The sequence below is a fragment of the Cotesia glomerata genome, linkage group LG4, assembly GCF_020080835.1.
Source record: "Cotesia glomerata isolate CgM1 linkage group LG4, MPM_Cglom_v2.3, whole genome shotgun sequence".
NCBI classification, from domain to species: domain Eukaryota; kingdom Metazoa; phylum Arthropoda; class Insecta; order Hymenoptera; family Braconidae; genus Cotesia; species Cotesia glomerata.
In genome coordinates, this window is record NC_058161.1 from 19,628,869 (window position 1) to 19,645,511 (window position 16,643).

General features: G+C 25.0%; 2 protein-coding genes across 3 annotated transcripts; both read left to right on the plus strand.

Annotated features, from left to right (window-relative positions):
- Positions 1 to 2,473: 2,473 nt before the first annotated feature.
- LOC123264429 (SPARC) lies at positions 2,474 to 11,082 on the plus strand. Of its 2 annotated transcripts, none has more exons than XM_044727723.1 (6): positions 2,474 to 2,615; positions 5,074 to 5,169; positions 8,748 to 8,978; positions 9,113 to 9,331; positions 10,461 to 10,811; positions 10,874 to 11,082. In XM_044727723.1, exons 2-6 carry the CDS (start codon positions 5,095 to 5,097, stop codon positions 10,919 to 10,921), a joined length of 924 nt encoding a protein of 307 aa, XP_044583658.1. In that variant the 5' UTR covers positions 2,474 to 2,615; positions 5,074 to 5,094; the 3' UTR covers positions 10,922 to 11,082. The 2 variants fall into 2 exon arrangements, with proteins under 2 accessions (XP_044583658.1, XP_044583659.1); XM_044727724.1 differs by lacking the exon at positions 2,474 to 2,615 and adding an exon at positions 3,924 to 3,942.
- A 1,130-nt stretch (positions 11,083 to 12,212) lies between these two features.
- Positions 12,213 to 16,086, plus strand: LOC123263715 (histone H2A.V). Its single transcript, XM_044726659.1, has 5 exons — positions 12,213 to 12,347; positions 12,524 to 12,601; positions 13,285 to 13,398; positions 15,016 to 15,145; positions 15,647 to 16,086. The coding sequence occupies exons 1-5, from the start codon at positions 12,345 to 12,347 to the stop codon at positions 15,706 to 15,708; spliced, it is 387 nt and encodes a 128-aa protein (XP_044582594.1). The 5' UTR covers positions 12,213 to 12,344; the 3' UTR covers positions 15,709 to 16,086.
- Positions 16,087 to 16,643: the final 557 nt, after the last annotated feature.

Genomic DNA, 16,643 nt, shown 5'->3' on the forward strand with positions numbered 1-16,643 from the left:
AAATTGCGCTGTACTTTCTTAAATATTGACTTTTTTAAAGATATAAGCTCATCCTGATGTAATACTCATCAAGAGCTTTCATTTGAGTACCCACATGAATTTTTGATATAATTGATATAATTTATAAATATATGAAAAATTGATGTGGGTACTTAAATGAAAAGTCTCAATGAGTGTAATATCGAGGTGAGCTTACATCTATAAAAATGTCAACAGTTCATAAGATACAAGATCTATTCTTAATTATTGACAATTTTAAAGATATAAGCTCATATTGATGTTACACTCATCAAGAGTTTTCATTTGAGTACCCACATGCATTTTTGATATACTTTTCATATATACATATATGTAATATATATAAATATATAAAATGTATGAAAAATTGATGTGGGTACTCAAATGAAAGGTCTCGATGAGTGTAATGTCAGGATGAGCTTATATCTTTGAAAATGTCAATAGTTCTCAAGATACAAGGTAATTTTGTAATTACTGACACTTTTAAAGATATAAGCTCATCTCGATGTTATACTCATCAAAAGCTTTAATTTGAGTACCCACATGTATTTTTGATATATTTTTCATATATATATATATTAGAGTGTGTCAATTTTAGGCGATTTTTTTTTTCAACGAAAAAACAGGCTGAAAACTTGCATGAAGGTGAGAACAGAAGCCTGTTCAAAGCGGAGCTCTTAATATTAATATTTAGAGGTGTCTGTCCCTAATTTTTCATTTCCCATTCAAAAAAGGTCTCTTACACTTTTATCATAAAGACAGCCGTTCTAAAGTTATTCAGACGTAAACTTCTAAATGTATAAAATTTTGATTATTCAAGTATCAAACTGATACAAATTAATTTATTACTGTCTTAAAAGTTATTTTTATATGTAGAATTGGTTCTAATGCGCTAACATTTTCATAAAGCTTAAAAAAAAATTACTCATGTATCAAATTTTTTTCTTCTTTATTTCATTTACTGTAAGAAAATTATTATTATGATTATTATTAATGATATACATTATTATTAATGATTATTCGTTAATTTATTCAATAATTATTGCACTTCGAAAGTTCAAAAAATAGTGTTCTATGAAACTTTTATCAGACTTTTGACTTGAAGAGCTCAAAAACCTCATAAGTGCAATTTTAAGCGCTTAGATATGAAATTAGCGGAAGTTGCAAGGATGGCCTTTAGGGTCAACCGTTTTCCAGATTTTTTTGTGATAAATGAGCGTTATGAGACGTGCACTTTTCTGATTTTCCAAACTTATCTTTTCTCTCCGTGTAGAGTAATAAATTGTTAATTCCGTGAAACTTTTCAAAAATTTAATTCATTCAACTCGGATCATGATTTTCTTACAGTAAATGAAATAAAGAAGAAAAAAATTTGAAACATGAGTAATTTTTTTTTAACTTTATGAAAATATTAGCGCATCAGAACCAATTATCCATATAAAAATAATTTTTAAGACAGTAATAAATTAATTTATATCAGTTTAATACTTGAATAATCAAAATTTTATACATTTAGAAGTTTACGTCTGAATAACTTTAGAACGGCTGTCTTTATGATAAAAGTGTAAGAGACCTTTTTTGTAGAGCGTTGAATTTTCTACAATAATATGCTATTGACTTATATATATGAGGTGCGTATGCCGAGCTAGAAAAATAAACAAAAAAAAGAATTTTTTTTCCTATGTTATTTAAATGGGAAATGAAAAATTAGGGACAGACACCTCTAAATATTAATATTAAGAGCTCCGCTTTGAACAGGCTTCTGTTCTCACCTTCATGCAAGTTTTCAGCCTGTTTTTTCGTTGAAAAAAAAAAATCGCCTAAGATTGACACACCCTAATATATATATATATAAATATCTGAAAAATTGATGTGGGTACTCTAATGAAAGTTCTTGATGAGTGTAATATCATGATTAACTGATATCTTGAAAAATGTCAATATTTTACAAGTAAAAGGTCATTTCTTAATTATTGATAATTTTAAAGATATAAGCTCATTCTGATGTTGTACTTATCAACAGCTTTCATTTGAGTACCCTCATGTATTTTTGATATATTTTTCATATATACATATATATAATATACATAAATATATAAATATATGAAAAATTGATGTGGGTACTCAAATGAAAGGTCTCGATAAGTGTAACATCGGGATGAGCTTATATCCTTAAAATTGTCAATATTTCTCAAGATAAAACATCAAGACTTTTGCAATGACACTAAATTTCACTAAAAAAAACCGATTTTATCATATGACTATCCTGGTAACAAAATTTTTCTTATTCTTTTAATATTATAGATTAAAGAAGTTTTAAATTGGGATAAAATTTTAACATAAATATTTTTAGTGTAGATGTGAGAATCTGGTATATGTTTATGGAAGGAAAAGATCAGAGGGTGTAGGAAGCCGGTGAGGTCATGCAGATTGTGTATATGAATACATATACACATATATGTATGTAAGGAAACTTATACTACTCTGGAAGTAATGAAAAGCTTTATATTAGTTGTATCCAAAGCTGAATGCGGATGGAGAGAGTTTAGTTTTAGTTCATCTTTTGAAGTTGACGGAGCTTAATTATTTTACTTAAGGTATTTATTATTATTATTATTACAAACTTATTTTTAGTAAAAACTTTATTTTATTTCATTTTCAATTGATTAATTTTAATAATTTTTCATTTCTCCTTAGAAAAAATTTAATGTTAAGTTTAAACTTTATTTCTTCTCAAAAAAATATTTTTTTTGATAAAGATTTTATTATTTTTTCTCGAAAAAATTGAAATTTTATTTTTCTTATTATTGTTTTGTAAAATTAAAACTCTTGTTTCTTCTTTAAAAATTTTAATCATTATCATTATTAAATTAAAAATTTGATTTCTTTTTTTCAATATAATTAATTTTAATATTTTTTTTATATAAAAAAATTTTATTTCTTAAGTTTATTAATTTAATATTAAATTTAAACTCTTATTTTTTCTTTAAAAACATTTTTTTTTTAATTTAAGTTTTATTATTTCTTCTCAAAAAATTGAAAGTTTTAATTTTATTATCAATATTGTTTTATAAAATTAAAACTTTGATTTCTTCTTTAAAAATAATTTTTATTTTTTCCAAAATTAAAAAAAAAATTTTTTATTTCTTCTTTAAAATTTTTATCAATAAAAAAAAAATGAATAATTTTTTTTTATATAAAATTTTTATTTCTTCTTTTAAAAAATAATTTTTTTAATTAATTAAATTGAAGAATATTCAATAAATTTTTTTATATTAATTAAAAAATTAATTTCTTCTTAAAAAAGAAAGCAAAAAATCTCTTTAAAAACAAATATGATATTGAAATTCAAAATCAAGGGTAAAAAAATAAATATTTAAAGTTCAATACTAATAATTTAAATAACTGGTAATGAAAAAGGTTCAATAGAGTGTAATGTAACATTTACATTGATCTCAATTCACTATTCATTAAAAAAGCAAAACATATTAAAGTATTATTGCAAGTTATAAAAAATTGTCACATCTATTTTTATCTGAACTAAACTTCCTGTATGATTGATATCTTTACACACAAAAATATTAATTAATTAAAATATAAATAATGATAATAGAATGCGTAGAGATTTAATGTGCAGACGCATCACAGCTGAGTGGAGTTTGCTAACCGCATGTAACTACTTTTACTTAAAATATTGAGTCCAACGCTCCGCTTCAATCATATGTATCAATATGTACTTGCATGTGTATATTGATACCACGCATGAGAATGAACGAGGAAGCTGTGCTTCTGAAATCTTACGCCGGGACTTTTTTAATATAAAAGAGTGCGTAGGATGATTAGTGTTACTACGCGTACTTATTTCACCAGTTTATTTCCTCTTGCTAGTTTATTTCAATTATTTCAAACCTTAAAATAAAATAAGTAATTATTAAATTTTTATTTTTATTACTCATTTTTTAAAACAAGAAATGATTTTTTTTTTTATTAGTCAAAATTTATTTATTTTTTCTTGTAAAATTTAATTTCTTTTCTTCAATTTTGTAAATACACTTTTTTAGAAAATTTTTATTTTTTTTATTTAAATCTATTGTTTTTATTTTTATATATAATTTAAAATAAAATAAGTAATTATTAAATTTTTATTTTTATTACTAATTTTTTAAAAGAAAAAATAATTTTTATTATTAATAAAAATTTAGTTTTTATTAAAATTTCATTTTTTCTTTCATAATTTAATTCATTTTTTTCAATCCAATAAAAATCATATTTTTTTTATTTCTTAGAAAATTTTAATTTCATTATTAATATTTTACTTTTAACTAAAACTTTATTTCTTTTTTGAAATTTTTTTTAACTTTCTTCAATTTAATAAGTGTAATTTTTTTTTAATTAAAAATTTCTATTTCTTCTTGAAAAATTCAAGTTTATTATTATTATTTTTATTTGATTTTTAATTTAATTTTCAAAGAAAATTCAATTATTTCTTCTTAAAAAATTTCATTTTTTTTTCTTCAATTTAACAAAAGTCTATTTTAAGAAAAATAAATTATTTCTTCTTATAAAATTAAATTTATAATTATTATTCTTGTTTAAGATTTAATTTAATTAAAACTTAATTTCTTCTTTAAATTTTTGTTATTTTTCTTCAATTTAATGTGTAATTTTTTTTTTAAATTAAAAATTTCTATTTCTTCTTGAAAAATTTAAGTTTTTCATTATTATTCTTATTATTTGATTTTTAATTTAAATTTAAAAGAAATTTCTATTAATTCTTAAGAAATTTCATTTTTTTTCTTCAATTCAACAAATGTCTAGTTTTTAAGAAAAAAAAATAATTTCTTCTTAAGATTCTTAAAATTAAATTTATTATTATGATTATTATTAAAGATTAATTATTAATTAATAGAACTTAATTTCTTATTTTAATTTAAATTTTATCTTTTCAAATTTTCAAAAAAATTCTTTTATTTCTTTCAAAAAATTATTCTTATTATTTAAATTTAATATTTACAGACTAATATCTTCTTAATAATAAAATTGATTTACTTATAGACATAATTTAATAATAAAATAATGCAGTCAAGGCTGCGGTTATTGGCTCTTGCCCTTATTCTGGGTCTTGTCATCACCAATGTATCCTCAGCGGAAGTAAGTTTAATTTATTATTATTATTATTATTATTATAATTAATTAATTTTATCAATAAATTTTAAACTATTTTTTACTTTAATTTATAATTTCTTCTTTATATTAATAATTAATAATACTTACTGTTTATAATAACTAGAAAATCGAACGCGCTTCCGTCGAAATGTTTATTATCGACATTTTAATTAATCAATATTTTTACAAATTCAACTCATTAATATTTAACCGTTGCCATAGTAACTGTTACTATGGTAACCATTGTCATAGTAACCGTTGCTATGGTAACCATTGCCAAAGTGGTCACCATAGCAACGAAAAGCGACAGCAATGAAAACGTCACATGAACTTTTCAATAAAAGAATAATAATTCGCTTGCTTAAAGGTAAAAGGATTTATAGCTAAGGGTTAATAGGGATTTGTGCTGAAAGGGCGTATAAAAAAATTTTTTTTTGCCATTCAGTTTGAAATTGTCTGAAACGTAAAAATATGTGAAAAAAAAAAGTTGGTATCCTAAAGCTGAAAGGGCGTATCTCAAGACATACGCCTTTTCACCTTTAAGAAAAGTACTACTTAAAGGTAAAAGGGCGTATTGAAAAAAATTGTATTTTTTATACCAAATGGTCAATAATAGTTTCACAAGAAAATTTATACTCAAATAACAGCCTCATATACAAAGTTTGATATAAACAAATAGAAAATAAATCAATCAAAAACAAATTACATAAAAATTAAGTAATAAAAAAAAAATTAGAAAAACGGTAGACCCTGAAGGCCATCCGTGCAACTTCCCGCTAATTCCATACCTAAGTGCATAAAACTGCATTAATGACGTTTTTGAGCTCTTCGAGCTCAAAAATACAATTTATCTGTTATTTTGACCTCTTCGAGCTTAAAAGTCTGATAGAAGTATCCCTAGTAGAAATGAAACCAAGTTTTTAGCCAGTAACTGGCCAGTTTTACTAGACTTAAACCAGTAACTGGCCAGTGTAATATCCAGTTTCTGTCTAGTAACTGGCCAGTTTTACTAGAGATCTAACAAAACATTATGGCGGCTTTAGTGGAACTGTCAGTTTCGAATTCTGAGGTTATTAGGCGTTATTAAAATTGTCAAATAAATTCAAAATAATGTTTAATAAACGATATGATATAAAAAAGTTTCATTTATGTGTACATTATAAAATAGATAACATCATTAGACTGATAGACTAATAATAAATCTAACAATAGAATAAGAAAATAATTATTTTGAATTGGAGATTTGTTTTTAATGCCCACAGTCGCAATTTATATATTGTGTCATTTTTTTTCACTGCATCCATTTTGAAATATATACTGGAAATTATTTACACGTTAATAAACACTAATTTTGATTGATTTATACTGTTTTTTAATAATAATAATTACAATAATGATGCGTACAGGTTAACAAAAAAAATAAACAAACATACACACACTAGTAAAGATACACTGTCGGTGTAACTAATGTTTATGACTTAGTTGTAGGTGGCGCGATTTCAAGTTTTTACTCGATATCACTGGCCAGTTACTGGTTTATATCCAGTGAAAACTCGATTATTTCTACTAGGGATCATAGAACAATATTTTTTAAATTTTCAAACCACACTAACTTTTAAATGAATCAACCGATTTTCACGCGGTTGGCAGTATTTGACGCAATTTTTTTAGTTTCATGACGAATCTTCAAGTTTGAATTGATAAAACTAGGAAATTTGGAGTAATTCCAAAAAAACACTTTTTTTGGTTTTCTTTCGTTCATGATATTTCTTGAACGAATTGACCAATTTTGACCGGCTTGACGGCGATCGACGTAATTTTTTCATGCTAATAGCTAATTAATATTTTATCGAGGATATCTCTCGAACCAATCAACCGATTTCCACGTTTTTGGCGGCGATCGACGCGGTTTTTTAAGCTCTGGAATTATTCTACATCATCAAAAACGATCCGAGAAGAAATGACGAAGTTATGTCAAAAAAACACTTTTTTCGGTTTTCTTTCGTCGACGATAACTCACGAACGAATCAACCGATTTTGACCGGACTGGCGGCGATCGACGTGGTTTTTTGATGTTAAGAGCTGATTAGTTTTTGAAGTTGCATGATCGATAGAGCCGTTTAAAAGATATTCCAAAAAAACCACTTTCAAAAATGATTTTTTTCTTATTTTTTTTTTGAGATTTTTAAAACTTTCTCAAAATCTATCGGTTTGAATCGGTTCAAATTCTCAGGAAATCTAAGTTTGAGGGAACTCTTTAGAACGCCGTTTAGTACGTTCCGATCGGTTCAGTCGTTCAAAAGTTATAAGCGAGTCACATAGTCACACACACACGCACACACACACACACACACACACACACACACACACACACACACACACACACACACACACACACACACGCGCGCGCGCGCGCACACACACATACATACTTATAGACATACACAGTAAAAAAATTTTCGTCATTGTGTAAAGTGTAAAAATGTTTGTGTAGAATTTAACATTTTAGTGTGTAGAATTTAACATTTTAGTATGTTGATTCAACACAATAGAGTGTTGATTCAACACAAATTGTGTAAAAAAAATCATCAACACAAATTTTTGTGTTAAATTTAACGAAAAATTTTTTACTGTGTAGTGACAACCTCGCGGGGAAAGTCAGGGAAGCTTCCTGTGACCTTCAAACGTCGAGATCTAATGAAAACTCGATTTTTGTAAAACGGGGTGAAAACAATAACTTCCCGATTTTTGAAAATCTTCGATTTTCTTAGCGGGAAGTTAAAAATCACAATGACAGAGAACATTCAAATATTTAGAATTTTCCCGCTTTAATCGTCCTATTAAATATACCCAAACGGCACAAATATTTTTCTTCCCTCCGGGCGGAAAGCGTCAATTTTCCTCCCGCTGCGCTAAACGAAAATGCCGCTTTCCGCCTCCGTCGAGGAGAAAAATAGTTTTTGTTAATGTTTTGTTGAATTTAAGTTGACGATTATTAATTTTTAAACTTCTGGTTGAGTGAAATCTATGAAAAAGTCAACATTTTTTTTTGTGACGCTTGGGTAACTACTGGTGCCGTTCACACAACAGTTGTTTCATCATGATCAATAATCCAGGATCCAAATTTTATAATAACTATTTCTTAAAATAAAAAGCAAGAAAATAATCACGCGTAATTTATTGTTTTTTTGGATATATTTTCTTTTTTAACTTTAAAAAATTGTATAGTTGAGGTTTTACGCCGCTACTACCACAGAAAGTTTTTTTTTCACATTTTTAAACTACGAATATGTTCTTTTGTAAACTGGCCGAACAAAAATTATACGCCCTTTCACCTTTAGATCACCAAAATTTCAAATTCTTAAAAGTAAAAGGGCATATAATTAAAGACATACGCCCTTTTACCTTATTGTAATTTTTTTTTTCAATTTTAAGCGCAGAATGTGTCTACTACTCGATTGGCAATAAAAAAAAAAAAAAATATGCGCCCTTTTACCTTTGCGCATAAATTGTTATGTCTTTTTACCTTTAGGCACGCGAATTATTAAAAATAATTATTGTAGAGAAGAAGAAAACATAGACGCCGTACAACGACAGAAGCTCCTTTTCAACCGGAAGTAATGAACCTTCTTAAAGAAGAAGATACTTCCAAGGAAAAGTTGGTCGCCCGGATGGGCGACCAAGACTCGAACTCTGAAAGCGGGGAACATGACAATAGTCATGAATCCAAAGATGGCGTCTTGAGAATGGATCCTTGTTTGGACAAACATTGTGGTGCTGGACGAGTTTGTCGGGTAAATTTTCCAAAAAATAAATGTTAGAAATTTTTTTTTGTCAATCTTCACCTTATTATCATCTTAAAGTGAAAAAAAAATTCAAATCATTTACTAAAAATTGCCTTATTAATTCTTTGTTCAAATTTTTTTAGGTTAATGATCTTGGAGCTGCCGAATGTGTTTGCATAGAAGTTTGCGATGAAGAAAAAGATCCCCGGCGTAAAGTTTGCACCAATTACAACGAAACATTTGGAAGCGACTGTGAAGTTTATCAAGCACGTTGTTTCTGTGACTCTGGTGATTCTCGTTGTCGTGGTCCAGATTATCAACACGTCCATATTGAATACTACGGCGAGTGCCGTCAAATGCCGGTAAGTAACCGCAAAAAACATTATTTTACTTCTTTAAGGAAGATTAAAATTTTTTTTTACTTTCAGTCTTCCCAATATTCGTAAAAATTCTTTATTTTAATTTAAAATAATTTGAACAATTTAATAATTGATGATTTTTACTTATTTAATAAAATAAAGTATTAAAATGACTTTGGTATTTATTACTTGCCGGATTAAATAAACAGATTTGGCAACAGCGCGTTTAATTATACCCATTACAGAGACATGGATGAGTGTGTCAGTTAAATATTTCTCTCTCTGTAACTATATTTCTATCCTTTTCTTTTTTCTCAGTTGTTGACGCGACGTTGCCAAATCTTTATTCGAATAAATAGCTGACGATAAACGAGTCAAAAAAATTAAATTAAACTTTAAATATTTCTAAAATTATATCGGTAGTGTATTATTATTAAATTTTTTTTATATTTTACAATAATCCAAGTTTCTTGTGTATAGTTTTTTATTCGTTAAAATTGGGAGGTTAATATTGAAAAAAAATAATTAAAGTCTCGACTAAACGTTTGTCCGCCATAAGAGCCCGTGTATAAGGAGTTAAAAAATGTGATTTTTGAAATTTAATATCTAAGTAACTAAACGGTGAATCTTTTTTAAATTTTGGGATTAGATAAATTACGTATTTATTTGTACGTATACTTAATTTCAAAGCTCAAAGTTGGAAATTATTTTTCATATTATATTCGCTCGAACCTCCTTATGGATAATAATAATTATAAATACAAAAAATTACTTCAAAAGAAGAAATAATCGCGATATTAATTACACCAGTGAAATTAATATAATTAAAAATAGCTGTAACTTGCGTTGTAATTGATCAATTTTAATTAGCGAGGGCTTATATGAAAGCTCTAACCTTCTATTATTTAAATAATATAAAAAATTTTTATAAACAAATTTTTTTAATGAAATAATTGCAAAAATAAGTTTTGAGCAGAAGAAGAAATAAAAAAATCTTATAATTAAAACTTATATGACGTATTTATTTATACGTATACTTAATTTCAAAGCTCAAAGTTGGATATTATTTTTCACATTAGATTCACTCGAACCTCCTTAATCTAATTTAATAATTTATAACCTTACCTTGAAGATGTGCAAAGAAGAAGACATGATGGACTTCCCTCGAAGAATGCGCGACTGGCTCTTCAACATAATGCGCGACATGGCGGATCGTCAAGAGTTACCAACTTACTTTTTGAAAATGCAGCGGGAAGCTGAGACAAACTTAACCTTGCGCTGGACCAATGCCGCCATTTGGAAGTGGTGTGATCTTGATGGCCATCCTCATGATCGTGCCGTTTCACGGCACGAACTGTTCCCGATTCGAGCGCCTCTCATGGCACTGGAACATTGTATCGCTCCCTTTTTGGACGGATGTGATGAGAACAATGATCATAAGATTAATTTGGTTGAGTGGGGAAAGTGTCTTCAGCTTGATGAGGTAATTATTTGTTAATTTATCATATTATTTAATTTATTAATGATTTTTTATTATTGTTTTAGGACGACTTAGATGACAAGTGTGACGAGCTTGAAGAAGCTGGACATTAAAAATATTTCTTAATTTTTACCGTTTTTTTTTAATATAATATTATTAATTATTTTATTACTAATTAAAGCTTAAAATATTGTATTATGCGTTTGTAATTGTAATCTTCGATTGTAATACATGTAAACAATAAAAAATTGGTAATTAACCAAAAAAAAATTTTTTTAATATTTCTTCTTTATAATTCATCCTTTAATATTAATTTTTCTTCTCAAAAATTAATATCAAGTACAATTAATAAATTCTCTAATTATTTTTACAATTAATTTAATATTTCTTCACCTCTATTAACGAAAATTTAATTAATTGCAATTGTAACATAATAAAAAAAAATAAATAATTAAATAAATTGACCAAAAAAAATCTTTCAAACATTTCTTCTTTACATTTTGTTCTTCTCTTCTCAAAAATTGATACCATCTACAATTAAAAAATTCTGTAATTAATTTCACACTTAATTTATTATGATTTAACTTCCATTACTTTAAATTTAATTAATTACAATTGTAAAATAATCAATAAAAAATGAATAATTTACCAAAAAAAACCTTTCAAACATTTCTTCTTTACATTTCATTTTTTTCTTTTCAAAAATAAAATTATTTACTATTAAAAAATTCGATGATTATCTTTAAATTTAATTAAACGTTTTTTTTATTCCATTAATATAATTTTAATTATTTAAAATTGTAACTTAATAATTAAACAATTAATAATTAACCAAAAAAAAAAATCTTTTAAATATTTCGTCTTTACATTCAATTTTTTTTAATTAAAAATAATATTTATTATAAATAACAATATTAAGTAATATCATATACAATTAAAAAATTATTTAATTATCTTTACATTAAATTGAAAATTTTTTTAATTTCATTAATATAATTTTAATTATCTACAATTGTAACTTAATAAATAATTTCCCAAAAAAATTCTTTTAAAAATTTCTTCTGCATATTCAATTTTTTTTAATTAAAAATAATATTTATTATAATTAACAATATTAATATCATTGACAACTAAAAAATTATATAAGATAATTTATCTTCACAATTAATTAAACAAAAATTTAACTAACAACATTAACCCAACAAAATTAAAAAAAAAAATTTTTAAATTTAAATTTTCCCCGCCAAATATCTCCCCTCCAATTGGCCCAATTCCCGACTTCCCATTCGCCAAAATTCTTACCCAATAAAAACGTCTGAATCTTCTCCCAAAAATCCTCACCCAGAAGCCCGAATTATCTACTAGAATCCCTGCCTCTGATTGGCCAGCAGTCACCTGACCATAAGTCGCGGGATGCGACAGCAGCGCCAAGCGTATTTGGCGGGATCGTGGTTCACAACGGCGTCTGTTATATTCTGCGTCGGTCTGTCGTAGTAGTTTGTCGTGCTGTGTAATTTAATCGTATCTCTCATCGCAATGGTGAGTCCACGAGTCATTAAAATATTTATTAAATAATTAATTTACTTACCAATTAATTCTTCTTTAATCCACCTATTTCTTCCCATCTAAAATTCAAAAAAATTCAAACAAAAAAAAATAAATTATCCCTATAAATAATTAACAAAAAAAATTTAAAGGTTATTTTTTAATTTCAGGCTGGCGGAAAAACAGGCAAAGATTCCGGCAAGGCGAAGGCTAAAGCAGTCTCACGTTCAGCAAGAGCAGGCTTACAGGTTAGTTAATTAATTAATTATTAAATAAGTTAATTTACTTAATTTTAATAATCAAAAATTAATCACATTTATTTTTTGTAATTTTTTTAGACTTTAAAGTTGGCGCCAAAAAATTTTATTTTAAATTAATTTTTTTTTTTTAAATTATCCGGCTTAATTTTTTAAAGAATTAACCGCCATTTTTGTTGTTTAATGACGCCATTTGTTTTATAAAAATTTTTAACCTAAAAAATTTAATTAAATTTTTTTTTATTTTTAAAATTAATGCAATAAAAATAATTAATTATTATTTAATTTATTTAGTAAGAATTTATGAAATTTCATAAGAAAAAAATTTAATTTATCTTGAGCGCCATTCTAAATAATTTTTTTTTTTAACAACAATTAATAATATTAGTAATTTTATAATATTTAGATAAAAACGTTTAGTGTACGTATTTAATTAAACAAAGCGTATGATCGGTCAATATAATACACCTACATACATCTACACGCATGATGTATTGTAAGAATAAATAGCTGACGCTTAGCCGGATGTTTTTGCCACGGGCGCCATTTTGTCCACGTTATAAAAACATTAGTCAGATTTTGAAAAAAATTAATTTTTAGGATTTTCTTTTTGAATTTTTAATAGGAACATTTTTTTTGGGAGTTGGTTTTGATTTAAGGGTTTTATGTTTCAGTTCCCTGTTGGAAGAATCCACAGGCATTTAAAGAACCGGACAACTAGCCATGGACGTGTCGGTGCTACCGCTGCTGTTTACAGCGCAGCCATTTTGGAATATTTGACTGCTGAGGTACTTTTTATGTGCTTTTTCGGTGTTAACGTGATTTTTATGTGCAATTAACGTTTATTTTCCGGGTTTTATTACTGAGAGTGAGATGAATTTTTGAGGAGATATGACGCCGCAGGGGTGCCACAGTTATAGTTTTAAAATGGCGACTTTTCGCGCGCTTTTTTGAATGTTTGTTTTTAGTCTTTAGATTTATATTGATTATTTTAGAGGATAAATAGATGAATTTTATTTATTAGAAATTATAGTTTAATTTGATTATTAAAAAATTTTATAGTTGATGAATTATTATTTTTTTTTTTATTTATGAAAATTTTTACAAAATCAATTCTAATTAATTTCTTTTTAAATTAATATGTATGAATATTAGAAAAAAATGTTTTTTTTTTTATTTTACAAATTTTCGCGGTTTTTTTTGCTGATAATTTTGTAATAATTTTGGCGCGTAAATAATTATTTTAAAAATAAATTTAGCGCGAAAATAATTATTTTACAAATAATTTTGTGATTTATAAGATACCATAATTCAAACTTGATATCATTATTATTTACATTATTAAGAGGATAAAAAAAATTTTGTTTTCGAGATAGTTGATGAAATCGATTTTTTTTTAGTGAAATTTAGTGTCATTGCAAAAGTCTTGAATTAGTGCCCTTTTCAAGATTTTATTTCAAGTTTATAGCAAATTTATTATGATAAATATTTAAGCTGCATTCGAAAATGCTCTATCTCTAGAAACATAATTAAGAAATGACCTTGTATCTTGTGAACTATTGACATTTTTAAAGATATAATCTAATCCCGATGCTACACTCAGCGAGACCTTTTATTTGAGTACCCACATGCATTTTTTATATATTTTATATATTTATATATATATATATTACATATATGTATATATGAAAAATATATCAAAAATGCATGTGGGTACTCAAATGAAAGCTGTCGATAAGTGTAACATCAGGATGAGCTTATATCTTAAAAATGTATATTTTATATATATCATAATTAATAAATGATCATTTATCTTGTGAAATATTCACATTTTTAAAGATATAAGCTCACTCCGACATTACACTTATCGAGATCTTTCATTTGAGTACCCACATCAATTTTTCATATATTTATATATATTACATATATGTAACTTATATATATGAAAAATATATCAACAATGCATGTGGGTACTCAAATGAAAGCTCGTGATGATTGTAACATCGGGATGAGCTTATACCTTTAAAAACGTCAATATTTACGAAAGTACAGTGCAGTTTAGCAAAAATCATTATTTAGTAAAGCAAAATTTTATTTATTTATAGTTCTCAAGTCACGGCAGTCACATAGCGACTGCAAGGTTGCTAGTTATTATTATTTTCATTATTATTGTTAGTATTGTAAGAATTCGTATTATTATTATTATTATCAAAAGTGTTATAGTATTATGATTAGTTTTATTCTTAAAATTAAGAATTCAATATCATTATTTTATTATAACTTAAAGCATTATTTTAATTTTATCTTATTCTCTTTTTAATTTCTGAAATATTATGTACCTTTTTTTTATTTGTATTTGTTATGATTTACTAAATGATATATTAATTTTTAAATAATTTTTTTAGGTTTTGGAGTTGGCGGGTAACGCGTCTAAAGATTTAAAAGTAAAACGTATTACACCTAGGCATTTACAACTTGCAATTCGTGGAGACGAAGAATTGGACAGTCTTATTAAAGCTACCATTGCCGGAGGAGGTAAATTTTTTTTATTACTATTATTATTATCAATTAAATTTTATCATTTTATTAACATTAACTCGAAAAAATATTTTTTTTCGATATTTAAAATTTTTTATTTCATTTTTTAACATTAATCATATTAAAAATTAACAATATTTATTTTAGTTTATTAAACACGCCATAAAAATTTGTTACTTATAAAACTATTATTTAAATGATTTTAAAAAATTTCTAAATTTTTTCTTTCTCTTGATGAAAAAAAATTTTTATTTCTCAATATTAAAATAAATCATTTAAATTGTGAAAATAATTATACAAATAATTTTTTGAGTATTAAAAAAAAATTATTTAAATTATATGAATAATTTTTATTCCAAATTTTCTATAACTATAAATTAAAAATTGAAAAAATTAATAAGTATTGAAAAAAAAAAATTTTTTTTTAATTGACACTAAAAAATTTTGAAAATAAAATTCAAAATATTAAATTACTAATTATTATTATTTATTTTTCAGGTGTTATCCCACATATCCACAAATCACTTATCGGCAAAAAAGGTTCACAAAAGCCAGCATAATTTAATACCTAATCTTAACTCTAATAATAATAATTAATAATAAAATAAATAACAATAAGTGTTTATCCTACGTTTATTATTTTAACTCTCAATATTAATAATAAATTTTTTCTTAAATCTCTTTCTCTAAAATTCCATTTTTTTATATATTTTTTTACCAATCACTTTCATTTACAATTAAATAATTTAACAGTAATTTTTAATAAAAAATAATTTAATATTAATTGACAAGGCATATTGAGACCAGAAAAAAATATTTATAATAATTATTAATTACAGAGAAAGAGACAATTAATAATTAATAAAAATAAAATGAAAATTGATGATTGTTGATAGTGTAACTGCGTTAATCTGAAATAAAAGAAAATTAAATTTTAATCTGAGTAAAAAATTCAATAAATTTAATTAAATAAAATTATGAATAAGTGAAGGCGTGATATAAATATATATTGATTTATTAATAATAAATATATATATAAATATATTAATAATTATATTTTTTTTACGGAGGTTTTATCAATAAAAGAAAATAATTTTATTAATTTAAATTAATTAAATAAATTTTGATTAATAAGTTAAAAGAAGATAGGACAAATAAAAAAACCTCCTGTGGCTTAATTAGATTTTATTGCATTACGTTGTTATAAGTATTGACAATTGATTGGTTATTTATTAATTGATTGGTTGTTTTATTAATAAAACTAGGTTAATATTAAATATTAAATATTAAATAATAATTATTATTAAATGGTATATAAAGTTTAATAGCCTCACTTGTGTGTCTCAAGACTTTGTCACCTTTTTTTATTTAATTTGTAATATTATGATTGATAATATTATACTGAAGTAATTATTATAATGATGAAACACTTTTAATACACATAACCCGCCCTTGTCATACATGTACACACTCATTTTCATAATATAAAAAATGC